Consider the following 27,304-nt stretch of genomic DNA (forward strand, 5'->3'; position numbering starts at 1 on the left):
TCTGAACACTGATGTTGACCATAATCTTGTCGAACATTTGTTTTCTCTCATCTCTGACCGACTGATTTCTTCCACTGTTGTTTCGGCCAAGTGTGCTGCATTTCTGCTCAAATCGCTCATACAGTGTGTTAAAGTCCCGTCTCATGCGTTCAACAACTACGATGGTGTCGTGGGTTCGCGCACAACAATATCCAATGTTCATGACTTTGTTTTGCAGCACTCTAAAAAGTGCATCAGTTTCACTGAAAATGCCCTCATATGCCATCATTAAAAAGCATGTCGATGCTTCTGACAGCCATCGATCATATCCAGTGACCATCATTTGAGTATCATTGTCCCAGCGATCGGGATCATAGGTTTGCGCTACTAGTTTTTTAACTGTTTTAACAGCCGTTTTCTCCAACACTTCCAAGACATACGCAGCTACAGCAGGGGCTCGCCTATCATCACTTACATCATCAAATCCTAAAAATGCTTCCATCACCACAGTCCACTTCACTTTTGGCAACATAGCGCAAAATAACAGATCTGTGCTTTGTTTGTGATATCCGTAGTCTCGTCCAACTCTATGGAAACAAATGGGGCAGCATTGATCTCCCTTTTTAGATCATTTATTATCACATCACCGAAAGCTTCAATTATATGGTTCTGTATTCTATTGGACAAGCCAGAAAGCACACTGGATGAGTCCAAATGTCTAGCTAACCTCTCATCTTTCTCATCAAAAACATGTGATAGTTCTACATAATCGCCACGATTAGAAGAGCTTGCCCTCTCGTCGTGACCACGAAATGCCAACTCCCGTTTAGCGAAAAAGCAGGTTGCATGAATGAGGTCTTTCACAATCTCTCGGTTTTCCCTTACCTTGGCATTGCGGATGCTAACGTTGAACCTCCGCTGTTCGTTCAATGCCAAATCGATCCTTGCGCTTTTCATATCACAATATCCAGATAAGTTGAGAACAAAAGGCAGGGAAAACAGTAAAGACGGGTTTTCGAAGGACAGCCACATCACCGTTCTTTTTGGCTTTACCACTCCGTTTGAAAAGTTGTCCGGGCTGTCCCGTAGTTTGAAGCAAACCTTTTCACTCCGGCGTTGGTCTACCTGTGTTAATCACGTCCACTTTTGACTGAAAGTCCAGTTTTGAGAAGTTTTTAAGCTTCGATATATAATCCTTTTCTTCCATTTTGGCTGTCCGACGTAGCAAATTTAAAAAAGGATCGCACTTGACTCGCCTGGCGCCTCTGCACAGAAGAAGAGCGCAACGTACCTGTTTGCTCACGTACGCCCTCTTAATTGCGGCAGAGAACGATCTGCCGCAACCTATGCCTTTTCACTGCGGTTTTATTTCCCATCAGCAAATCTGAATATGTCACCAAAAAACATTAAACTTTAATGGTTTAAAAACATTAGCCAGACTTAGGAAAAGCATATCAAATAAATGTATCTGCAAATGTTATATTGCTGATGTGCAGATGTACGGCAAGCAGGACGTGCCAGTTGCATGTATCAACCCAGTTTGTGATGATTGCGCAATGCAATGCGCGTTCAGAGGTGCGGCACTGCCTCACCTGCCTCCCCTGACCGCACGTCTCTGGGTACACCCTTGAACTGATTAACTGATCGCCAGCCAATCGAGGGGGGGGGGGGGCGGGGACACATAGACAAACAACCATCCGCTAATTCGTTTATATCAGGGTTTATTCGTCATCTTTCGTGAAAAATATATAAATGAAACAAATGACTGGTTTGTCAAAAATGTTGGACCCTCAATTGTCCTCCAATTCTGAAATGATTGGATTCCGGACAGCATTGGGTGCAGAAGGACTCTGAACATTGAACAGTTACGTCAACGCTGACAATAAAGTAATTTAGCTCCATCTGTTGACGAAAACGTGCAGTTACACGAAGATGCATTTTTTCCCCTTCCTCTTTCGGTCTACATGCGGCAGAGCCTCATTTGTGACAACCTTTGACGTCTTCGCTGTTTTTGCGTCCGTTTATGTCAATAATATCAAAAAGCCAGGTGGATGCTCTTCGGTAGGAAAGCGTAGCAAAGCCGTTTGAAGAGAGGAGAGTGTGGACGACGCCTGCTCAGGATCACTGACTGCAGTGCAGTGTGGCTTGTTGGAGCGTCTTCGTACCGTGATCTGCACATTAAACATGTGACGTAGAGCTTGTTCGGACATAACCAGACTGTGAAGCGAGGATGAGGAGCCGCAGTAATTCGGGAGTGAGGCTGGATGGATATGCCAGGCTTGTCCAGGAGACTATTCTGTGTCACCAGGTACTCAATACGTGTTTGCATTTGAAAGTTCATGCCAAAATCGAGCTTGAGGTTTGAACAACAACAGAAACAGTGATTCTCAAAATGTGATACTAGTACCACTAGTGGTACGCCGGCTCCCTCATGTGGCATGTGAAAGACTTACTGCAGTACTACCCAATTGTTTTTAACTTTAAAATTCAACATTTGTATTGAATTTTTACGTGCGATGCGTTTTCATTGAATCGTTATTTAATTAAGTATTTTTTTTTTATTTTGCAGTTGTTGAGTGTAATGTTACAACAGTATAATTTTACAGTAGCTGACAAATGAATTTAAACAATTTTCTCGTTTTCTATGAACACTGATACTGTATACTGTACCTCGCTACTGCGGTTATATTATAGTATTATTATAATATTATAGTATTCATGGTGGTATTTGGAGAGCTAAGTATTTTTTTTCCCGTCGTAAAATGTAAGATTAACTGACAAAGATGATTAAGAAATGTTTGTTTTAATGGGCAGGGATATTTAGTTATAGAAAACGTCATCTTTTGAAAGGTATTGGCGACTATATATTTTCTACGCTTTTAAAATTGTATCATTACAGTATTATATTGTGTTTATGCAATACAAAACAATACATCCTGATTTATATAGTGCTTTCACAACATCTTCAGCTGTAACACAGCGCTTAACAAATCAGTTAACAAAGTAAAATAATATACACAACACATAACATAAAACACGGAGAATCGTGCAATCCTAACCACTTTCCCCTCATACGCTTAGTTGTTTAAAGCAAATGTTTGAATCATGATTCGATCCAAATGTATTGCACATGAAAGTTACATTAAAAAATAGCAAATAAATGATTGAAAGCAAACGTTGCGAAAAGATTGAATGAATGTTTAAATTGAATAAAACTCAACTGGACTCAACCTTTGTACTCAACTTGATAAAACACAATAGTTAAGACACTAAAATTATGCACAGTTTGAACATTTAATTTTGTGATTATTGCATATAGCACTAGAGGAAGCCTGCACACCAGTAGTGATACTTGTACCACACTTTGAGAAGCACTGCTGTCAATATAACTTTAGGGCATATACGCAAATATACAAATAGTCATTAGCAATATAAAGTGTCAAGTGAAGCAGATCAAATCAAATTCATTGTGCAATTATGCCCACATGCCACTTTATAAAGTACATTCACCAAGTCTAATGAGATGCAGAGTCAAGTAAGATCTTTAAATGCGTTCTGTTATTTGGTGCAATGCAAATTGACAAAATATAACTTTATTCATGTGAAACTGTTTATTTGGCCCTGTTAAATTAATACAAAAAGTTACATAAAATATGCCTTTACTGAGGTAATAACGCTTATTTTTAATTCACACTAAATATTAGTTAAAATATAATATGTATATTATTTGGGTTTAAACAAGTGCATTAGAATTTTCCTTGAATTGACCCACATTGGTGGATCCAAACTCTTCCCAACAATTTGACTAAAACAGTGTTTAAAGGTCAGCTATCGGTTGTGGGAATAAATATTTAGAGACGTGCTGTGTGTTTGTTTGCATCGACAAATCCGGATTTTCTGTTGTCCCTTGAGGTTCAGACTTCACCAGTGTGAAATGCATCAAAACAAACATGGGCAAAGGTCAACCCTGCTGTAGATTGAGGCCTCCTGCCTGGAACTCGGCCCTTGAAGCACGTTGGACACGTCTGCTTTGTTACTTATGCCACTTATGCCGCTCCCCCCAACTTTATACTGTATTCCTCTCTGCTGACACAGTTCCATAATTGATCATTTTCATTTATTTGCCTTGTAAGAGGCTTGTATATGTTAGGGAACGAGAAAACATCCGCCCTGCGAAGATTTGCAGTTGAAACTAATAGTCTTTCAATGCAGGAATTCAATAATTAGAAAAAAGAAACCTGCATGACTGTATGTATTTCCATTCATTCATTCATTTCCTTTTTGGAAAATCGGCAATGAAGTAGCAGTGTTTTGTTTTTGTTATGCAAGATACTATTGCCTTCTTAGCTCAGTGTATCACTGAAGCAAAGTCTATCAGATTCAGTGCAAATTAATGCTGGGCAAGAAAAACCCTGCAGTCATTGACGTAATTGTTGTCGCTGCTGTTTGCTGTACTTGAAATCCATCTTGAGGTCTATGAAGTAGTATGCTCTTTCTCCTCATTAGTCGTGCACTTCAGCCCACGAGAAGAATGACGGTCTTACGAGTAACTACAATTTTTTTCTCATGACTAATTTCACATTTGGCCTACTAGTTTGCAACCAAACCTAGTAAACTAGCAACATAACAAAACCCAACTAGAAGGCATGTAATATACACTAGTAGCCTCATGGACCCACTATTGGCACCAAAATGCCCACCAGTATATAGTTTTTACTCACTAGCAAAATGCCTTACTCGTATGTCAAAATTGACCTACTAGTGTGCAGAAATGTAACATACTGGCGAAAGGAAGTGGAAAAGAAAACATTACGACTAAACCACCATTGTACTCCTAGTGCATGCTAACTCTAGTGTACTACAGTACTATACAGGTTGCCTTCACTACTAAGGCAAATAAGCATACAAATAGAACAAGTAGGGCACGCTAGTAAATTAACTGAAGTGCGCGAGTAGAACTGCTGTGATTTCGTATTCACATTTTTACTGGCCTACTAGTACACAATTAAAGCTTACTAATTCTTTGTAATTCTCAACTCAACTCAACTGTATTTATAGAGCAATTTCAAACAGCCATCGCTGCATACAAAGTGCTGTTCAGTAACACACTAGTAGCCTTTTCTATTGTAGTAGTAGCAAATTGGCACTGGTAGTTTTGCCTCTTTAGTAACATGTAGTTGTCCTACTTTTACACCAAAATTGTCCGGCTACTAGTGCAGAAATAGAAGAGAGTAGTGGAGAAATAATTAACTTATGTAGTAAGACGGTTATTCTCATGCACTCTAGTCCAACCCATAATATCCAGCTTGAGGTTCATGTACTAGTACGCTCTTTGTCCATCCTTGTAGGACAACTTTGGCATACTATGAGGACAGCCACATTGCTGGTGGCACAAAATTGTGTACTAGTTGTCCTGCATTCTCGTTTTAGTTCTATAGTGAAGCCCGAGATGTTAACGACTAGAGCTAATAGAATTATAGGATGTCACTAGTACTAGTAGTAGCGTGCAGAACAACTAGAGCAGGAATTCAAACTCAATTTTGTCGCGGGCCGCATTGTAGTTACCGTTTCCCTTAGAGGGCTGTTATGCCCCTATCAATAAGTCAAGAATAATGGTTTATTCAACTATTGTTTAAGTAACTCCAATGATGGGTTTGGGAACAAGAAAATGCTTACAATATCTCTCTTATTTATTACATATGAGAATTGGAAATTTTGAAACAGATTTTAGCAAGAATCATGGAAGTTGACTGGAAGTTGACATGTTTGATTTGCTTTTGCAGGCCACATAAAATGATGTGGCGGGCTGGATCTGGCTCCCGGGCCTTGAGTTTGACACCTGTGAACTAGAGTATAGTTTAGCCGTATTAATAACATGTAGTCGTCCCACCCATACAGTTCTACTGGAGCACGCAAGTCATTCTACCAGTGTGCTGATTTTAAATGTCTTCCTAGAGTGGCTAATAAACCTTTCAGGAGGCTTTCAAGGCCTTTCTTCTGCCTGGTATTGATTTTTGTGATGTAATTATGTGCATGTGCGTGTGTGTGTGTGTGTGTGTGTGCGCGCGTGTGTGTGTGTGTTTCAGAATCCAGTGTCAGGGCTCCTGCCTGCCAGTGCCCAGAAAAAGGATGCCTGGGTGAGGGATAACGTGTACAGTATTCTGGCCGTGTGGGGGCTGGGCATGGCCTATCGCAAGAATGCTGACCGTGATGAGGACAAGGCCAAGGCCTACGAACTGGAGCAGGTGTTTGTGAAAGCCAGTAGTAGCCATTCCTCTTTCCTTTCACCACCCACTTGCTTACTGTATATGGATGTTGGCTTAAAGATTTTATTTTAGGTGCTTCTGTAGGATTCAACACAAGTCAATGTTACAGGGGCAAAAGATTACAAATGCGCTGATCTTGTATTATAATCTGTTGACAGTACAGTATAGAGATACATTGATCGATGGACACTGGACAGATACTGTAGTTAAAGACTTTTGCAAGATAAATGTCAGGAAAAGCCTACTCGAGCAGCTGAGCATGATTTGGGGTGGTTTTAAGGCATTTGATGCAGTATGGTGTCAGATATCTTTTGACTCCCATCTAACATGCGTTTGAATGTGATTCCTGAACTCTCAGTCCGGCCACATGTAAATTATAAGAAGGTGTGCACAGTTTTGCAGCACCATTATTCCGGTTGTTTATTTTTACTTCTCAATAAGATTTAAAAAATCGTGTTGTGCAGATTATAGGTCACAGTAATGTTGTTCATAGTTTTGAAATGATTCATCTTGGTATACTTTTTTTAAAATCACATCATACATAACACGGGTGTGTAGACTTTTTTTTATCCATTATATGCATGTGTGGATGTTCATGGTCAGTTGAGAGGAGTTCAACTGCATTTCCTGTAATGTGCTGTCTTGACAGAGTGTGGTCAAACTGATGCAAGGACTTCTGCGCTGCATGATAAGACAGGTAAGGCACGCCTCTGTTTGCGATTGACTCCTGGTCTTGTTCTTCTGTAACGACACCGCCTTGTTTATTTTTAGGTTGACAAGGTGGAGAAGTTCAAACACAGTCAGAGTACCAAGGATTGTTTGCATGCCAAATATGATACTCCCACTTGTGCCACGGTGGTGGGAGATGACCAGTGGGGTCATCTTCAGGTGGATGCCACCTCGATTTACTTGCTGATGTTGGCACAGATGACGGCCTCAGGTTTGGGGATTGGCTTTGTTTGTATGAGGTGTTCTCATCGGTCAAAAATAACATTTACCACTCATGCACATGAAAGAATATTTCACTTACATGAAACCGCTGTCAACACACAACAAAGAATAAACAAAAACAATTTTGCTTGACCAAAAGACTCAAAAATTTGTAACACTCAAAACACACACACACAGACAAAAAACCCTCACGTACTACAAAATATCACACACCAAAAAGACCTCTCAGCATCATCCAAACACACACAAAAATAGCTTCACACTCGCTCAGTAGACTTTCGCGCACACACACACCAAAAACCTCAAACTAAAAACAATAATAAATAATAATATTCTTTGATTTTTCATGCACACTAAAATTCGATCCACAACCAAAGAATGCAACACACACCAAAAAGACTCTCCCTCACATTGTAAAATTCATTCATTCATTCATTCATTCATTCATTATTCCGATCCGCTTTATCCTCACAAGGGTCATGGGGGTGCTGGAGCCCATCCTAGTCGTCTTTGGGGAGTAGGTGGGGGGACACCCTGAACCAGTTCCCAGCCACTCGCAGGGCACAACGTTGGAATATATCACACACATATATCAAACATTTTTCCCAAACAACAAAAAACAATCTCATTCATAGGAGAAAACCTCCCATACTTACCCCCAAAATTTTCACACACACCTAAAACTGAATCATACCCCCCCCCCCCTCCCACACACACACACACACACAAAACCTCTTTGGCCAAAAGCCTCTCTGTTAAGAAAAAAATTCTAACTGTGAATGTTTTTTGTTGTGTGTCAAGTTTTTTTGGTCCATGTGAGTGGAAAATGATATTTTGCAACTTTTTTCGTGTTCATGTTTAAATGCCCCAATGTTCTGTGGACATCACATTATAGAACCCCCCCCCCCCCCACCGCCCCCCCAAAAATAAATGTGTGATCACACAGGTCTTCGTATCATCTCAAACTTGGATGAGGTAGCGTTTATCCAAAACTTGGTCTTCTACATCGAGGCTGCATACAAGGTTGCGGTAAGCATCATGATTTTGGGAGGGGAATGTGGAGAAATTGAGATATTTGAACCAAGGCCTGCTTCCTTCTTTCAGGATTATGGCATGTGGGAACGAGGTGACAAAACCAACCAGGGCATCCCCGAGCTCAATGGCAGCTCTGTTGGAATCGCAAAGGTATTTTAATTGCAAATTAGAATTACAGGGAACCCTGCATATTTGTGATCTGGCACACATAGAATCTCTGGGATTTTTCGAGGGGGAACCGATTCGCCTTTTTTCCCCTCATTCGCTATTTCTGTGCCATTAGTCCCAATTTGAAATAATTTGAAATAAGTCGTGGCACTTTATTCAGACAAAAGTAGTCTTTTGCCGACAGTTTGTGCCATCTCTAGGCAATGACAAACCCTTTTGAAGAAGGGGTGCATCATGTACTCATAGATTTTGTTCGTGGGGGGCGAGTGTTACTGTATTTACACTCACCAATCAGTTCTCTAGGTCAGTGTACAAACTTTATATAGCAGAGACACATATTTTACTTCTCATGGAACATCACGAAACAAAAGTGTCACAAAAAGTGTAAGCACAGATTTATTATGTATATTCTGCTGTCTAGTGGATGATTATTTAACTGTTCTGCATGTCACCATATGCCACTGGCATATATAGATAAACAAAGATATATTATTTGTGCATTGTTTGGGAATGACTGCATTAGGTACTGCACACTCGAGTACAATCCAAACCAAACCAAGGTATGCATGTGTTCTTTGTTTTGTGGGCTTCCAGGCCGCTCTAGAGGCTATCGATGAGCTGGATCTTTTTGGTGCCCACGGTGGCCCAAAGTCTGTCATCCATGTTCTTCCTGATGAAGTGGAACACTGCCAGGTACAATATACCTTCAACCTTCCAAACATGTACAAGTATGGAAAGTTACTTATTCGTCATCCTTGATATCCATTGTAAAGTACTTCTGTATGAACATAGTGTATGTAAGATTTGGGGGTGGCCATCGGCCTGTATCCCACAAGACTTGATCCACCCCTGCACCGAACAGTACCCGAATCCCCTATCCAAAACAAGAGAGGGCCATTTTTCAAACTGTTAGTGTGGAGAAAATCAGACAGTAGTGGGAGGCATGGGAAAAAGAAAGTCATAGTTCATAGTCCTAGTGCTCGACAAGTGTGCTTAGTTATCTTACGAGTGAGGACAAAGAACATACTAGTGTATGGATCGTAAGATGGATATCAAAGTATCACATACATGTTGAAACAGCTTTCCATACGCAGAGGGCTGGGGAGTGTTGTGCCTAAAAATCTTCTGAATCGCCTCTTTTGACACGCTTCAGTCCATCCTGTGCTCCATGCTGCCCAGAGCTTCAACTTCCAAGGAGATAGATGCCGGCCTCCTGTCTATTATATCTTTCCCCTCGTTTGCAGTGGAGGATGCAGAATTGGTGGCCATCACCAAGTCGGAAATCATCGGGAAATTGCAGGTACTATTTAAGACTGCATTTTGTGAACACGATGTAGAAATTGAGTATTTTTATAGTCTCAACCACTGTGCTGTGGCACATTTGTGGTAAATGATCCAATTTCTCTAGGATCCCCAAAAAATATTTTGTATTCGCTATGAATAATGCATCTTTGTTTGTTTGTTTATTTATTGAACATAAAACATATACAGTAATTATTTGACAGAAAATAAGGTAGATAAAAAAGTAAAAAGAAAGAAATCAGTCTTCATTCAACACAGTTATTATGTTCTTTCTATGCCAACGATGTAAAGTGACAGGCTGAACAATGAAATGCTCTTCCACTTGATGACAGCACGTACAATTAACTGGTAACCACACTTTTCCATTCAACAGAATAGTGCCTTTGTGTGAGAAAAAAACCCAGGATAATTTCACAATATGTAAACTTGTGGATAAATTGAGATGAGAGCATTATTTCAGTATACATACTTTTTTTAGTCCTTTTTTTATGGGGTTCTACTGTATGTAGACTCGGTGTCTTGGACCAGTGAAGGTACACTGTATTATTCTAAGGAAATGTCGCTAACCTTGTATTCTGTGTCAGGGACGCTATGGTTGTTGCCGCTTTATCAGAGATGGATATCATTGTCCTAAAGAGGTAAGACTTTCAGCAATCTTTCATATGAAGCTTAAATATTCCAAGAATTAGTTGGGTCACTCCAGGCACTATTACATAAAACACTGAAAGTAGAAGAGTGGATCTTTTTTTCCTGGCTGCCTATCACCTCATTGTTTTATTTTCATCAAATTGAAATGACTTATAAAGTTCTTTTATTAGATCTCAATGAATTGCAGTAGTGCACCTGTGTAGTGAATTGTAGCGATGGGAAAATTTACCTTTAAGATGCTTCATGAAACAGTTGTTGTATTTGTTTGGGGGGGGGTTTTGGACTCCTCTAGATGACACTGTCTGTTCACCATCGGGCTGAAAGCGCATAGACATTCTTAAACCCCCTTTTTTTTTTAAACAACAGTGCCACGTAGAGGAGTCAAAACATACAACAACTGGTTCATGAAGCATCTTGAAGCTTCATTTTCCCATCAGGAGTGAAACAAATATTTTGTCCTATCGCCCAGGACCCAACCCGGCTGCATTATGATCCTGCTGAGCTGAAGCTATTTGAGAATATTGAATGCGAGTGGCCCGTCTTCTGGACCTACCTCATTCTTGATGGTATCTTTACAGAAGACCAAGTGCAGGTAAGAAAGACAACCTCGCTACTTCAATGATGAAAACAAAGTATATACTGTGTGTGTGTGTGTGTGTGTATGTATAAAAAATCCTCATCTCACCCCTCGGGTGGTGTCCGTCCCTCATTCAGCTCGGGTCCTCTACCAGAGGCCAGGAAGCTTGAGGGTTCTGCGCAGTATCCTTGCTGTTCCCAGCACTGCACATTTCTGGACTGAGATGTCCGATGTTGTTCCCGGGATCTGTTGCAACCACTCATCTAGTTTGGGGGTCACTGCCCCGAGTGCTCCGACCACCACAGGCACGACTGTCACCTTTACCTTCCAGGCTCTCTCCAGGTCTTCTCTGAGCCCTTGGTATTTCTCGAGTTTCTCATGTTCCTTCTTCCTGATGTTTCCATCACTAGGGACCGCTACATCCACTACAACGGCTTTCCTCTGCCCTTTATCTATGATCACGATATCTGGTTGGTTCGCCATTACCATCTTGTCAGTCTGGATCTGGAAGTCCCACAGGATCTTCGCTCTGTCATCCTCCACCACCTTCGGAGGTGTTTCCCATTTTGACCTTGGGGTTTCCAGTCCATACTCCGCACAGATGTTTCGGTAGACTATGCCAGCCACCTGGTTATGGCGTTCCATGTAGGCTTTCCCTGCCAGCATCTTACACCCTGCAGTTATGTGTTGGATCGTCTCAGGTGCCTCTTTGCACAACCTACACCTTGGGTCTTGTCTGGTGTGGTATATCTGGGCCTCGATGGCTCTGGTGCTCAAGGCCTGTTCCTGAGCAGCCAGGATGAGTGCCTCTGTGCTGTCCTTCAGGCCAGCCCTCTCTAGCCACTGATAGGACTTCTTGAGATCAGCCACTTCAGTTATGGTCCGGTGGTACATCCCGTGTAGGGGCTTGTCCTCCCATGATGGTCCCTCTTCCAGCGCCTCATCTTCTGTTCCCCATTGTCTGAGACATTCTCTGAGTACGTCATCCGTTGGAGCCTTCTCCTTGATGTATTCATGGAGCTTGGATGTTTCATCCTGGACAGTGGCTCTCACACTCACTAGTCCCCGGCCTCCTTCCTTTCGGCTTGCGTACAGTCTCAGAGTGCTGGATTTGGGATGGAACCCTCCATGCATGGTTAGGAGCTTTCGGGTCTTAACGTCCGTGGTCTGAATCTCTTCCTTTGGCCACCTTATTATTCCTGCAGGGTATCTGATCACTGGCAGGGCATAGCTGTTTATTGCCCGGGTCTTATTCTTGCCATTGAGCTGGCTTCTTAGGACTTGCCTCACTCGCTGGAGGTATTTGGCCGTAGCCGCTTTCCTTGTTGCCAGTTCGAGGTTGCCATTGGCTTGTGGTATACCAAGGTACTTGTAGCTGTCCTCAATGTCTGCTATTGTTCCTTCAGGGAGTGAGACCCCTTCAGTGCAGACTACCTTTCCTCTCTTAGTCACCATCCGACTACATTTCTCAAGCCCGAATGACATCCCGATGTCGCTGCTGTAGATCCTGGTTGTGTGGATCAGTGAATCTATGTCCCTTTCGCTCTTAGCATACAGCTTTATGTCATCCATGTAGAGGAGGTGACTGATTGTAGCTCCATTTCTGAGGCGGTATCCATAGCCTGTCTTGGTGATTACTTGGCTTAGGGGGTTCAGTCCTATGCAGAACAGCAGTGGGGAGAGTGCATCACCTTGGTATATGCCACATTTGATGGACACTTGGGTAAGTGGCTTGCCATTGGCTTCAAGTGTGGTTTTCCACATTCTCATCGAGTTCGCAACGAAGGCTCTTAGGGTCCTGTTCACCTTATACAACTCCAAGCATTCAGTGATCCATGTATGTGGCATCGAGTCATAGGCTTTCTTGTAATCAATCCAGGCTGTGCACAGGTTGGTACGTCGGGACCTGCAGTCTTGTGCGACTGTTCTGTCAACCAGGAGCTGATGTTTGGCTCCTCTGGTATCTCTACCAATGCCCTTCTGCGATTCGCTCATGTATTGATCCATGTGTCCACTTATCTTAGCCGCAATGATTCCTGACATGAGCTTCCATGTTGTGGAGAGACAGGTTATTGGCCGATAGTTGGATGGGGCTGCACCCTTCAAGGGATCCTTCATGATCAGGATCGTTCGCCCTTCGGTTAGCCATTCTGGGTGAGTCCCATCCCTCAGCAGCTGGTTCATTTGTACTGCTAGGCGCTCATGGAGTGCTGTGAGTTTCTTTAGCCAGTAGGTGTGGACCATGTCCGGGCCTGGTGCTGTCCAGTTCTTCATATCTGAGACTCTTTCCTGTATGTCTGCCACTGTTATGGTAACCGGGTTCTGTTCAGGGAGGTTGCTGTGCTCCTCTCTCAGGGTCACCAGCCATTGTGCACTGCTGTTATGTGCAACCTCCTTCTCCCATATGCCTTTCCAGTACCTTTCAGTTTCCAGTCTTGGTGGGTCAGCTCTGTTGTTAGGACCCTGCCACTGAGCGTACACTTTCGCAGGTTGTGTTGCGAACAGCCTGTTTATTCGTCTGGCCTCATTCTCTTTCGTGTACCGCTTTAGGCGACTGGACAAGGCTTGGAGCCTTTGTTTGGCAGTTTCGAGTGCTTCAGGTATGGTCATCTGGATGTACTTCTCGGGTATCGGCCTTTTCATCACACCTCTCTGGGCCTCCGTCAATTGACTCACATCTTTCCGGGCCGCCTTGATCTTAGCTTCCAACCGTCTTTTCCATGGTGGGTAACGTATCTCATGGTTGCTCTTATAGCCCAGAGTCTCCAGGATCACTGATGCTGAAGCGTATATCAGCTCATTGGTTTCTGTGATCGTTACGGTAGGGATCGCCCTCAGTGCTGCATTCACACTTTCTATGAGACTTTCAGATGGTACTTCACATAGTCGTTGTAATCGGTTTCTAGGTTGCCCAGCTTTCATTCTCTCCATGATCTTCGCTTTCAGGTCAGTTGCTGCCTCGCTCAGCATTTCATTCATTGGGGCTGGCCACCCAATCTCATCATCTGCATTCATTGGGGCTTGCCTCCCAATCTCTTGTATGACCTCCTCCTCTGATCTGACAGCCTGGGGCCCTTCACCATGGAACCTGCGTTGTACCTCATCAATCTCAAGTTGTGACAGCAGTTGCCGTTTGTGGATGTTGGAACACTGAGCTACTAGTTGTTTCGTGGTCAACCGTGACTGTGGGTTTCGAAGTAACCATTTAGCCCACATTCTCTGCATGTAACCCCTCTGACTAGGGTTGCTTGAGTAGTAGCATTCCAACAGAGCCATGTTATCGCATCTCGCCCATCTCCGCTTTGTTCCAGTAGCCCATTTTTCTATCAAGGTGCTCTGGTTCCCCAGCACCTGACGCAGACCTTGTTTGGCCGGGCGACGTCTGAGCCGGCATGTCATTCGTTTTATTGTCTCTCATCATTGTATGAGGTAGGCATTAGCGTGAAGGATCTTGCCCAAGGACCCACACTGGATGGTGTTATATGCTCATTTTTGCCCCAAGCGGGATTCGAACCACCGTCTCCCGTATGCCAAACCGATGCCTTACCAACTGAGCTATCCAGCCGCTCCAGTCTTCATTCAACACAGTTATTATGTTCTACTGTATATATATATATATATATATATATATATATAATTTTTTTTTTTAAATGGCTGGGTGCGCTTGAGTAATATTGGACAAAACTATTGTGTGTTGTGTTTAGGTGCAGGAGTACCGTGAGGCACTGGAGGGCATATTGATCCGGGGGAAAAATGGCATCAAATTGCTGCCTGAACTTTATGCTGTACCAACTGACAAGGTACATTGCTCCACTGAGATAGATAGAACTTTACTCAATATCGAGGTCCAGTAACTAGTACACTCTTTGTCCTCATTTGAAGAATATTTCCACTACAGTTTGACATTTTTACACACTAGTAGGACAACCAGAGCATAATTGACCAAGGAAAGATACTTAACAACTTCTGGGTCTCGATTCATGTTCTTGTATGCTCTTTTTCCTCTCCTGAAATAAATACCAGTGACTAGTAGAACGAAGTCCACTACTGCGTTCCAATACTGAATAACATTTCTCCACACAGGTAGGACTTTGGCCTACTATTGAGACAACTACATGTTGTTCCTTCTACCAGTAGTGTCCAGGGAAGGTAGTGACACATGCCGAACGCTCAGGCCTAGTAGTGTTACTCGTTCAGCATGCAGAAGTGGTTTAATTGCATGGTATCAAAACTGAAGTGGCACCAGGAGTGAAACAAACCGTAATTAACAGCCATTCTATCAGTGTGGGGAATTGTCTTAGTTGTGTGGGCAAAGAGCATCCTCGTACATGAACCTTAACCTGGATGTAGGGATATCCACTAAATCCTCAGACAGCCTTCCATACAATTGTCCCCTTTTTCTGTCTCTTTGTGTTTATACTTGAGATTTATTATGATAATTATCAGTAAATGTGGAAGCTGTATGTGATTGTAGGTGGAGGAGGAGTACAGCAACCCGCATTCTGTGGACCGAGTGGCAATGGGCCAGGTCCCTCACATGTGGGGGCAGTCGTTGTATATCCTGGGCTGCCTTTTGGCTGAGGTAGCTGGATGTAGCATAGAAGCCATAGCACCACTTGTGTTGTTAACTGCTACACTCATTTGCTGAGTGTAGCTGTTACACTCTTAACATATGTGCATTCTGTTTGAAGGGCTTTTTGGCACCAGGAGAGATCGATCCTCTCAACAGGAGGTTCTCCACAAATTTAAAGCCTGACGTTGTGGTTCAAGGTTGGTTTGAGGTGGAAATCTCTGTCCTCATTCGTAAGAAAACATAGCACATTAATAAATTGACATGGATGTGTCTTACGACCAATGTTTTATTCTGTGACTGCCTTCCACTACCATATGACATTACTGCACATTAGTTGGACACATTGCGCATACTACTAGGACATGCTGCTCGTAAGGGATATACTTATGGGCACTTTGGCTCGTCAGGTCCAGCAGCCTACCAATGCATGACACATGCCTACTCATTGGGCCTAATAGTGGTTTACTAGGTAGTACTGTAGTTTACCCGTAATGAGTACTAGTAGGGCAAAAGTCACAGTCATAGTGAAAAGAAAATATTACTAGGATGATGCAGTCATTCTAGTAGTGCACTGGCAAAAAAAGTGTACTGGTACATGAAACTGGATATCAAGGATATGGAATAAATATCGATACAAACGTTTTTTAAAACTTGTGTTTGTGTCAGTTTGTGTCTTAGCAGAATCCAAGGACATCCAGAACTTGTTGAATGAACATGAGATAGAGGTCCAAATGTTGTCCGAGGTTCTGCCAATCAGGGTCCTGCCTGCTCGCATCCTGAGCCACATTTATGTCCGACTGGGTACTCAAATGCAAACAAAATGCTGTTTTCTTTCTTCTCTCAAAGTGGTCAACTGTATGCTGATCCTCTTTTCGTGTGTCAACGCCACAGGGAATTGCAAGAAGCTGAATTTGAGTGGCAGGCCCTACAGACACATTGGAGTTTTGGGAACATCCAAATTTTATGAGATCAGGAACCGCTCATATATATTCACCCCTCAGGTACAGCAAGCTTCCTCTTGAAGATTCCCTCGTTCCCCTTTGGTTGTGGTATTCTCAATCCTTTCTTTTTCTACGGTGAAGTTTCTTGATCAGCACCATTTCTACTTGGCCCTGGACAACCAGATGATCGTGGAGATGTTGCGTACAGAGGTGGCCTATCTCTCCTCCTGCTGGAGGATGACAGGACGACCCACCCTGACTTTCCCCATCACCCGCAGCATGCTCGGTAAAGCACACAGTACAACACCCTTCATTGCATGTGAATGTAAAGAAAATGAGCAATCATTTCAAATAAATTAATGAGCTATTAAACCATATGATGCTTTTTAACATGTAAAAGGAAAGAAGAACAGCGGATGCCAAGCAAATATGCTCCCTTTTCTTATGTGTGGTGGGAGAGTTTTTGGGGGGCACTCTGAGAGTTTTTTTTCCTCACTGTGAGTGTGTGTGCGTGCGTGCGTGCGTGCGTGCGTGCGTGCGTGTGTGTGTGTGTGTGTGTGTGTGTGTGTGTGTGAGAGAGAGAGAGTGTGTTTTTTTTGATGACCATGAGAGTTTTTAATTGTGTGAGAGGGAGTGGCGGCTCTAGGCAGTTTTACCTTGGGTCGCGTGAGGGGGGGGGCAGGTTGTTTAGTTGGGAGGGCGGAGGTTATAACTCTTCCCTCCCGTGCACACACACGCACAAAGGCATTTCAAATGCAGTTTTCATCACTTTATTTGTAATGATTAGGTTTTCATTTTACATTTTACATCTCATTTGCCCAGTTGACGATGGAGATGCAATTGATCCATGTATCGTAGCAACGCTGAGGAAGCTGCAGGATGGCTATTTTGCGGGTGCAAGGTTTGTTTCCTCATGTTTCACACATGGGGCCATAACTCTGTTGAATAATTAGAATTTAGACCCCTCACCCAAAAAACCTTAGTCACGGTCCTGCTCGTGAAGTTTCAGAACTAACTAAAATGGATGATATGGGGAACTTAATTCGCCCTACTCATAGCTTTTGAATCCACATGTCCAACTGTTCATATGGAGGGACAAGAAGAGTCAAATAAAGGCAGGGAAGTGGATGTCCCTGGAAAGTGTCATGGATCAGACACCTGTTATGAATTTTGGGAGTTTCAACTCCCAACTTTGAACAGTTGGGCATTCAAAAGATGACATAATCTTCAAATAAGTTCACCCTTAAATTTTCTAGTGTATATTAGGTTCATCCTGAAATTTCACCCGAAAGCCCCATATCCCTAAATTTTTGTAAGTATTGTTCATAAGATTTGGTGTGCTTTCAGGATCCAGATGTCGGACCTCTCCAGTTTACAGACCACTTCCTTTCACACTCGACTCAGCTTCTTGGATGAAGAAAACGACGAGAGCTTACTTGAAGAGGATGAAGAGGAAGAGAAAGACTATGGAGAAGAATACAGCCAATGTGAACCTTCAGGTACATTATGGGGACAATATTCATTTTGATTTCGTATGTATTTTAACTCCCATCAAAAGTTCCCACCTTTGAAAATTCCCCCATTTTTGCAAGCATCCATTTGAATCCCTACCCAATTGTTTTTTGTTTTTCACTCTAAAAGGCTCAAACGACATGTTTGATCAGTACCTTACGCAGCTCCTCCACAGCACCACCACCAGATGTCATCTTCCTCCCATCCAGGGCGGGGAACACCACGTGTTCAGTGCTGAACACACCACCAGAGATATCCTGTCTATGATGGCTCAGGTTCAAGGTCTTAACGTGCCCAGTGAGTTGGAGTTGTCTATTATTGCATTACCAACTGCAAGCATGCCCAGAAAAAGGCAGAATCAATCCCTGATAACAAAATGAACATTTGTTTGCTATTATGACTCTTAGAAATATTCCATATGAAAAACAACAAAGGGTTGGAAGCAAATAACAACATAACCACATACTGTGACTTTTTTTTCCCATAGCAAAATATTAGCTTGCATAAAAATTCAAGGATGGCACAAAACTGATGAACATGAAACCAACAAAAATAACTCATTTTATGCATTTTTTACATAAAATCAACTCACTCAAAATGGTAATATCTTGTAGTATCTTTGTCCTGCATGTCATTACAAATCCATATCAAACAATTGGCCGACTCACGTAGTACTATAGGGTAGTAAAAGACTCTGCCCTACTCTGCAATGAATGTAAAGTGGAGTTGCTACTCTATTGCAAGTGTATATAACAACACACATATTTGTACGCTTTACAGAGTCTTCCATGTATCTACCTGTTGTCCCTCTCATGAACAAGCATCGCAAATCTCTCAACCTGTTGGAAATTCCTCAGCTTGCCTCACATGCAAAGCAACACAAGGTAGTCACGTGCAAATTTTCGAATGACTTCATCTAACTGATTTCCCGCTCAATATGGGAAACCATTTGCGCATTTATTTGAATCAATGTTGTCCAATTTATTGGACAAAGTGTTGCAGTGCAGCTGATCTCCACTTGCCGCGAGACGCCCAGGGCAACATGGATTTTGCAGTGCTGGTGAGGCAGCTGAAAGAGTGTCCAACTCTGCAAGACCAAGCAGACATCCTTTATATTCTCTATATGATGAAGTAAGAAAAAAGAAAAGCAATGATGGGAAAAAAAATCTGTCTACTTAAAAGCTCTTTTTTGTTTGTTGGTTAGAGGAGCTGATTGGCTGGTTGAGGTGTCAGATCCAGGCCATGGTTGGGTGAGTGTCCGCACCCTATTGGAGGAGCTGTATGTGCAAGCTGGAGCCTGCAAGGAATGGGGTCTCATCAGATACATTTCGGGAATACTGCGCAAGAGAGTGGAGGTCCTCGCAGAGGTCAGGAAATAAAATTTTAGGTTATCATAGCAGTGAAATTAAGTTAAGGCCTTTTCAAACTGCACTTGGTTTTCTTGATGTTCGCTGCAGGAAAGTGTGCGTGTGTGCGTGTCTCTGTGCGTGTGTGTACGGTAACGGGCGATCACGAAAGTCGGTTGGCTTGAAAAGTAGACCTTTGGTCAAAAAAGGTTGGGCACCCTTGATCTACAGCAACAGTGTTCAAATGAAGAAAACTGTTATTAAAATTTTGATTCAATACATAATTATTATTTGTGTGTTGCATAGGCCTGCACAGATCTTATTTCCCACCACAAGCAAATTACCGTTGGTCTTCCTCCTGAACCCAGGGAAAGAGTCATCACAGTGTAAGTCAAAGTTGCTAAAAACTGACAGTTGGTGTTTGAATTGTTCACAATACTACTACTACTAATCATCATTCGTAGATTCGTAATATTAAAAACTATATGGGTGCCTTGAGGGGTGATGAGAAGAATTTTATACTGGATTTTTTGTTGGATGGGGAGTCAGTGTAGGTCTTGGAAGACTGGGATGATGTAGTCCTTCGTGTGGTTTGGGTGAGTAGATGGGCATCATGATTTTGGATGTATTGAGGTTTATTGAGGGTTTTTGTGGGTAAACCCTAAAGGATGCTATTGCAGTCTTCGAGTTGTGAGAGTGACTGATCAAAGATGATGCCAAGGTTACCGATATGAGTAGAAGCAGGGATGGGAGAGCTGTCAATAGAAAGTGAGAAGTCAGGACAGAATGTGTGAAGTGATTTCGGGTCGATGATGAGGATTTCTGACTTGTTGCTGTTTCTGTTAGTTTGAGGAAGTTGGTCTGCATGCAGCTTTTTATTTCTAAAAGGCAGTTGATCATGGTAGAAGGAGTGGTAGAAGTGTTGGATTTGGCGGAGATTTTGAGATTGGTGTCATCAGTATAGCTGTGGAAATTGAAAGATTGGTGGCTTATGATGTGACCAAGGAAAAGTATGTAAATCACAAAGATCAAGGGGCCAAGCACCGACCCTTGGGGAACACCTTGGGTGACTTGGGATGAGATTTATTAATCCTGATGAACTGGTGGTGGTTGGTGAGGAATGATTTTAACCAGGAGAGAGTAGTGCCAGTGATGTTAAGGGAGGACTCAAGACGGGTGAGGAGCATGGAGTGAGTTATGGTTTCCAAAGCAGCTCTGAGGTCAAGTAAGGGAGTGGGTGTCAGAGAAGAGGAGGAGATCGTTGATGATCATTTCTTTTCCAGTCCTCTCCCCCCCGAGGAGCTAAACGCTCTCATCTTTGAAGCCAGTGGTCAGGACATCAGCGTTGCTGTTCTCACTCAGGTGATTAGAGGGATTACATGTCAAGTTTTTTCCCCCCTCCTGTGACAACTACTGTGAGACGTGTGCTGCTCTTGCAGGAAATCATGGTCTACTTGGCTATGTATGTGCGCTCCCAGCCCGCCCTATTTGGAGACATGCTCCGACTGAGAATAGGACTCATCATGCAAGTGATGGCCACCGAGTTGGCTCGCAGTCTGCGATGCTCAGGTAGGAATTTGCTTGCTTTCACACTTTGGCACAGACCCGCCTGCACATTCATGTTAACTGGGGGGCAGCACACACCCTACACCATTCCAAGTGATTCTGATTGAGGTGTGAGCATATGGACAATTCTCTGAAGGATTCCAATAGATGACCCTCAAATATCAAAACACTTTAGGTGAAACTGATAAGAGTGGATATTTTGTCATCATCATTCAAATATACGAATGTAGAAAAAAGGGGATCAGCAAATAGGGCGGTTACTTCATCCCGGGGGCAGCCCGGTGGTTCAGCGCGTCGACCTCACAGTGCAGAGGTACCGGGTTCAATTCCAGCTTGGGCCTCCCTGTGTGGCATGCTATTAATACTTTTTAAAACAACCTGTAGTTGATAATTATTATGCAGATATTCTTCACAAGAAGGAAAATTGGAAAGTGGAAACTGACCCAGACCATACCATGAAAAATGAACATTAACATTGTTTCATTAACATTTTGAAACAGAATTGTTTCAAAAAGGCTTCATTCCTTTGTAGGGGAAGAGGCCTCTGAAAGTCTGATGAGTCTCAGTCCTTTTGGCATGAAGAACTTGCTGCACCACATCCTCAGTGGCAAGGAGTTTGGCGTGGAAAAAAGCAGTGAGTTTTTTACTATATCTGAGTGAGAGCAGCAGCAGTCAACCCGCTATTGGATTTCATTAGTGTCTGTAATTGTACCTTATATTGTGCCTGTTGGGTGTACATCAGAAGTATATATATTTTTTTATCCCTATGCATCAGTGCGACCCATCCAGTCAACAGCGACCAGTCCGGCCATCTCTATCCATGAACTAGGACACACTGGAGCCACCAAGACGGAGCGCTCGGGAATACACAAACTCAAGAGTGAAATCAGACAGGTGGGGTTCCTAAATAAACTTGGGGGGGGGGGGGGGGGTTGTCGAATCAATGAAGTGTATCAATAATAGTTTTTCTTTTGCCTTTGGTTGCAGTTGGATGACTCCCGGCCACTCAGTGTGGGTTTACAAAAAATATGAATGCATAAATACGATGCTTGCTATTTAACATTTTCATGCTGTAGTTCCATTACCGGAATGGCTGCTCTCTCTGGACAAGATCATGAAATAATCTCATATATAACCCTTTTGAGCTGATTTCATTCATCACATTATGCCTCAAAGGATGCATGAAGGCATCTCAAATTTCATGTCATGTGTCATCCATGTGCTTATGTAGATCGTCAGCGGTAGCCTCTCCACATGCAGCAATGTCACCTCTCCTCGCTCCACGGTAAAATATTTTACCTCATCTGCTTTCAATTCATTTCACTCGGCATTTGAAGGGTTCATTTTGATGAATTGTTTTTTTTTCACCGAATGTTCACATGAAAGTATGTTAATAGTAACTATATTTAAATTAACGTAATATTTTGCAGGTAGGGCCTTGCAATTTGGCTTTCATTTTTCTTGTCCTCAACCCAAATCATCATTCCAGTGTTCACACTCTAACCTTGACTTGCGAGTGATTCAATCAGTTATTTTGAGATACAAGCCATCACTGGGCCAAAGGTTGTAATTTTCTTTCTTTTTTTTCTTTTTTTTTGCACGGGGGCTTGATTTGGTCACGTCACAATAAGAAAATATTTTTCTATTGTTGCCATTCCCAGTTGAAGTTTACTATCAAACAAAACATAAAATAAAGATAATTATGTTTATATATTTGAAATAACCCCATAATTGTGCCTTATATGAGCGTCTGCTAGCTTAAAGCTAACACGCAATGCAAAATGTCTGTGGCGGGCTAACAAAACTAGTTAACCCTTTAAGCAATGGATATTTTCGCACAAATGGTGCCGTAACACTTATAAACAGAATATAATATTTCCAGGCATTTATTCTTCATCCTCTGTGAAAACGACATAAAAAACAACAACACACAATAATGACACATAAGAAGGAGCTGCACAATAAATGAACTATACAAAAGCTGCTTAATTCTTTGCGTTCTATTTAATTGCAATTATATATTTTTATTAATAAAGTACAAAAACGTAAGATCACTATTTTTGTCAAAGACAATATTTCTAATTGTAATGAATCTTATTTAAGTTCAATGGGGCAGGGTCTGTGGGTATTCAATTTAGCAAACATCTCTCAGTATGATGCAGTGCAGTTCTACACTGTGCCAAAATACAAAATTCCTATTTTTATATTAATACCTCTCTGAGTGTTTTCATGAAAAGTACTGACACAGTTCTTGCTCTATTGCATCTCATTAATCAGACTGTAGGTGTACTAATGATGTGGCATCATCTTGCAAGGTTCCACTTCCTTTTAGTGCAGTGTTTCCCAACTGTCATTGGGCCATATTTTACATTACCTCATGGCACTCCACCATACAAAATTGTCACAAAAAATTGGTTCATTCTGTATCTTCTGCTAACTAGTGGAATGTGTTATTATTCTGCCTGTCAGTGTACGTCACTGGCATAGATAGATGAACAGCAATACATTGTATGTACTAAATACATGACTTTGAGAAATTGGATCATTTCTCGGGGCACCCCTGATGATCTCTCATGGCACAATGGTTGGAAATTATTGCTCTAGTGCACGGTTCACAACAAATGAATTTAGGGCAGATTACGTCGCAACATGTAATCACACTTTCGAAAGCAAGTCAAATATATTTCTCCGCAGCGTTGTAGCAGCCCCTCCACTCCCAGTGGGATGTTGTCCCCAGTGGGCTCTGGTCAAGGTGATGGGCAGCTGCACTGGGAGGAGAGGCAAGGCCAGTGGCTCAGGAGACGCAGATTGGATGGAGCTATCAACCGAGTCCCGGTGGGTTTTTACCAGAAAGTGTGGAAGATTCTGCAGAAATGCCACGGCCTGTCCATCGATGGCTATGTCTTACCTTCATCTACCACAAGAGAGGTAAGTGTCCATGTTCGTTTTCTGAAACAGGCAGGCAGCGACTAGGGCAAAGCATCGTATCTAAGGCCAAGAAGCAAAGCTGGAGTCTCTGTTGCCAACATGCAGAATAGAATTCACAACAAAAATGCTGTGTCTGCATAACGAAGCCACCAAACAGTACAGTATGTAGGGAATGGACATATACAGTATGATTATCACACTACGACACCCATGATGCACTGCTTGCACACAATTTTTATTCATTGGTTCGGTTTGTGAACCCTCACTGCTCAGAGTGGGTCAGCGATAACAGCAGGGACACACTTGGTTACTGCAAAAGATGCCAGGTTATCTTTTGTGTTCTTGACCATCAACTTAAAAGTTGAAAGACTGAATCATCATGAAATGTCGGTTGGTCATGAAGGGTGGATGGCAAATAAATGAACAAAGGTGAAGGGTTGTAATAAACCCGTCGCCCTTGTCCGTGCATTGTGACGCTGAAGTCCCTCACGCTCACTCATGAAGCCGGCAGTGTTTGATAACGCTATTCTTGAACCTCATTCTTTCGAGATGAAAAGTTGTGCGGATGCATGAGTATTTTGTTACATGTATGAATCAACAAAGATTGCATTTGGTGGACTTGAAGCGTTAAACATTTATGTAGGCTTGATTTGAGAAAACCTTTCCCATAACAGTCAGCTTTAATCAGACTTAACATAACCCATTTTGCACAGAACGTCATGTGTGGAAAACAGGTTAGCAGATTTCCTTTGTATTTTCTTATCCCAATTTTCGGGTGAAAAACAAATCTTTGTAGCGCACTAACCGTCAGGAAACACTGATCTGCATGGACACATTCTCCTGCCTTCTGTGTAGATGACAGCAAGAGAGATCAAGTTTGCAGTGCAGGTGGAGTCGGTTCTCAACCACGTGCCTCAACCGGAATACAGACAGCTGCTGGTGGAGACCTTAACGGTTCTGGGCCTGGTAGCCGACGTCGACGTTGACAGCATTGGGGGTGTCATCCATGTGGAGCGCATCCTACACATGGCCAACAACCTCTTCCTCAACGACCAGGTACAGTGTACTGATACCAAGGAGCCTCCATTTTGGAGGACGTGTCCACTAAGTCCTTCTTTCTCTCCATGCCCAGAAATCTCACAGTGCCTGTGACTATTTCCTTCAGAAGGACCCAGCAACAGGAATTTGCAACTTTTTCTATGACAGCGCCCCCAGTGGCCGTTATGGCACCATGACATATTTGTCGAAAGCGGCGATCGCATATGTTCAGGACTTCCTGCCGAGTTCAAGCTGCCTGATGCAGTGAAGAAGTAAAAACATTAAAAAAAATGTCCAATATTTATTCAATGTCCTCAACATCCATCTTAACTCAACTGCATTTACAACTCGGCTCACTGACAGATTGACTCTCTGACCAGGGAAGGGTTTTTTTATCCTTACTAATATGTATCCCACCAGTACAACCTGAAGATGGATTTCCTTGAGATTGAATAAATGCGCAAACGTCTTTATTTCAAGATAACCATTATTAGTCTCATGATGGGGAAATATGCATTACGATAATTATTGTAAACATTACTTATAAAGTTCAACAAGTGCCCGAGTTGCAACTGGTGTGCTGAATTGTCTTTCCAAACTCGGTGCTCCCGAAAGACATGTGAAGAGGCATGTGATTGTAATATTTACTCCGATTATATCATACTAGCTGGTTCGCCGCCCTCCGGGCGGCTCATCAGCTAGTTCCTGCGGAAGGCTGGTAAGGTGGGCCTTCGGCCCACAAAAGTGTTGTTGCTTGGTTCAACTTTTTGTTCATCTTCATTGCTTATCGCGAAAATAAAGAGATGTTTAGCTCTACTAAATAACTAACAATTTCATTGCAATGCTTGTGGGTAGACAACATTTTTTCGCAGTGGCGGCGCGCAGCTGCGCGGTGAAGTAGGTACGTTTTGAAAAGGGACAGACGCAAGGACAGACCGCGTGCGGGACGACGCGCAATATATATATAGATTGTTATAATAGTCTTGACATTTCATTTGTAAACCTGGATTGTGGACATCATTTTAATCGGGATATTCAGTAGCTCACAAAAGTGAGTAGACATTTCTGCATCTATGTAACTATATCTCTTCATGAGATAACACAGAAGAAATTACACATATGTATAACCCCTGGAAACAAGAAAATAGTACACCCCAAAGTGAAAATGTCCAAATTGAGCACAGTTTTGGTATTCCAGCTGTCAGAATGGCCACTGAAAATTCAAAATGGCACTTCATGACAAAAAACTCTCTGAAAAAAGTGTAGTTGCTCTGCATAAAGATGGCCTGGGCTATCAGAAGATTGCCAACACCATGAATTTTAGCTGCAGCAACGTGATCAAGATCATCTAGTCGTTTAACAGGACATGCTCTACTCAGAACATCCCTCACCCTAACCAAAGAATTGCTGTGTACATGTTCAGCGTCACATCCAGATGTTGTCTTTTCAAAAATATGCATGTGAGAGCTCTGGCAGTATTCCAACCTAATGACCCCAAGCACACCTGCAAGATGACCTCTGCCTTCTTAAAGAGGATGAGGGTAAAGCTGATGGACTGGTCAAGCAGTCTCCAAGGCTAAACCTAATTGAACCTTTCTCTGGTGGAATCCTCAAATGGAAGGTGGAGGAGTGTTAAGTTCCTGAATGTCAACCATCTCTGTGATGTAGTCATGGAGCAGTGCAAGAGGATTCTAATGGTAACCTGTGAAAACTTGGTGAGCTCCATGTGCCAAGAGTGTTAAGGCAACACTGGAAAATAAAAGGTAGCCACACAAAATATGGACACTTTGGGCACTTTCACTTTGGGGTGTACTCACTTTTGTTGCCAGCGGTTTAGCTATTCATGGCTGTATTTTGAGGAAACAAATTTGAGCGTAATGGGAGTCAATGTGCAATGATAATCCTAATCCATGTGTCTTCCATCATCACACAACTCGAACTACTTTTATTGTATACCAGCATTTGAACAAATACTGTGTTTGCATGCTGCCCAATGAATACTGTTTGAAAGTGATCAAGTACACACGTTGAACAGAGTATGCTGAATTATAACTACCTGTGGAAACCAACAGGTTGACACTCCATCCCAGCCGCTTTTAAAGGCGCAGCCATGCATGTTGACCCAAAGTTTCAGGAAATATCAGGATCGGCCATATTTCGTTGTTCCCAGCCCAATTATGTGAGCTCTACACCCAACCCCCATTTCTAAGTTGTAGTATAATTTTGGGATCGTGGGCTTTCGGGTGAAATTTCAGGATGAACCTTAAATGGCCTATAATATTTGCAGGTGAGCTTCATTTGACCTTAACTAAACTTTAGAATACTCTTGAATGTTTGGGTCAACCAAAAGTCTTGGTTGTACTGGAGGGCATTGTAGGTTCAACCTAAAATTTCACCCAGAAAATGTTTTGTGAGTAGTGCAAATTGCATTGCAGTATTAATAATAATAAAAACGGCAGAATCACATCAGAATT

At 42.5% G+C, this 27,304-nt stretch overlaps 1 protein-coding gene across 5 annotated transcripts; it reads left to right on the forward strand.

Moving 5' to 3' along the window:
• Window positions 1-1,686: 1,686 nt before the first annotated feature.
• On the forward strand, window positions 1,687-27,296 carry phka2 (phosphorylase kinase, alpha 2 (liver)). 5 transcript variants are annotated; one of them, XM_052063048.1, is made up of 32 exons: window positions 1,687-2,287; window positions 6,066-6,224; window positions 6,895-6,942; window positions 7,017-7,185; window positions 8,143-8,225; window positions 8,301-8,381; window positions 8,994-9,092; window positions 9,553-9,699; window positions 10,286-10,339; window positions 10,819-10,941; window positions 14,631-14,726; window positions 15,401-15,508; window positions 15,618-15,696; window positions 16,166-16,300; window positions 16,391-16,500; window positions 16,582-16,726; window positions 17,263-17,341; window positions 17,788-17,939; window positions 18,082-18,249; window positions 18,733-18,836; window positions 18,947-19,083; window positions 19,157-19,319; window positions 19,605-19,684; window positions 20,582-20,660; window positions 20,738-20,867; window positions 21,397-21,498; window positions 21,640-21,758; window positions 21,852-21,875; window positions 22,096-22,149; window positions 23,559-23,792; window positions 24,648-24,848; window positions 24,925-27,296. In XM_052063048.1, exons 1-32 carry the CDS (start codon window positions 2,210-2,212, stop codon window positions 25,096-25,098), a joined length of 3,714 nt encoding a protein of 1,237 aa, XP_051919008.1. In that variant the 5' UTR covers window positions 1,687-2,209; the 3' UTR covers window positions 25,099-27,296. The 5 variants fall into 5 exon arrangements, with proteins under 5 accessions (XP_051919008.1, XP_051919007.1, XP_051919011.1 ...); XM_052063047.1 differs by having other exon boundaries at window positions 1,688-2,287; window positions 18,733-18,835; window positions 18,940-19,083; XM_052063050.1 differs by lacking the exon at window positions 22,096-22,149 and having other exon boundaries at window positions 1,690-2,287; window positions 18,733-18,835; window positions 18,940-19,083.
• Window positions 27,297-27,304: the final 8 nt, after the last annotated feature.

The sequence above is a fragment of the Hippocampus zosterae genome, chromosome 4 (assembly GCF_025434085.1).
Source record: "Hippocampus zosterae strain Florida chromosome 4, ASM2543408v3, whole genome shotgun sequence".
Taxonomy (NCBI): domain Eukaryota; kingdom Metazoa; phylum Chordata; class Actinopteri; order Syngnathiformes; family Syngnathidae; genus Hippocampus; species Hippocampus zosterae.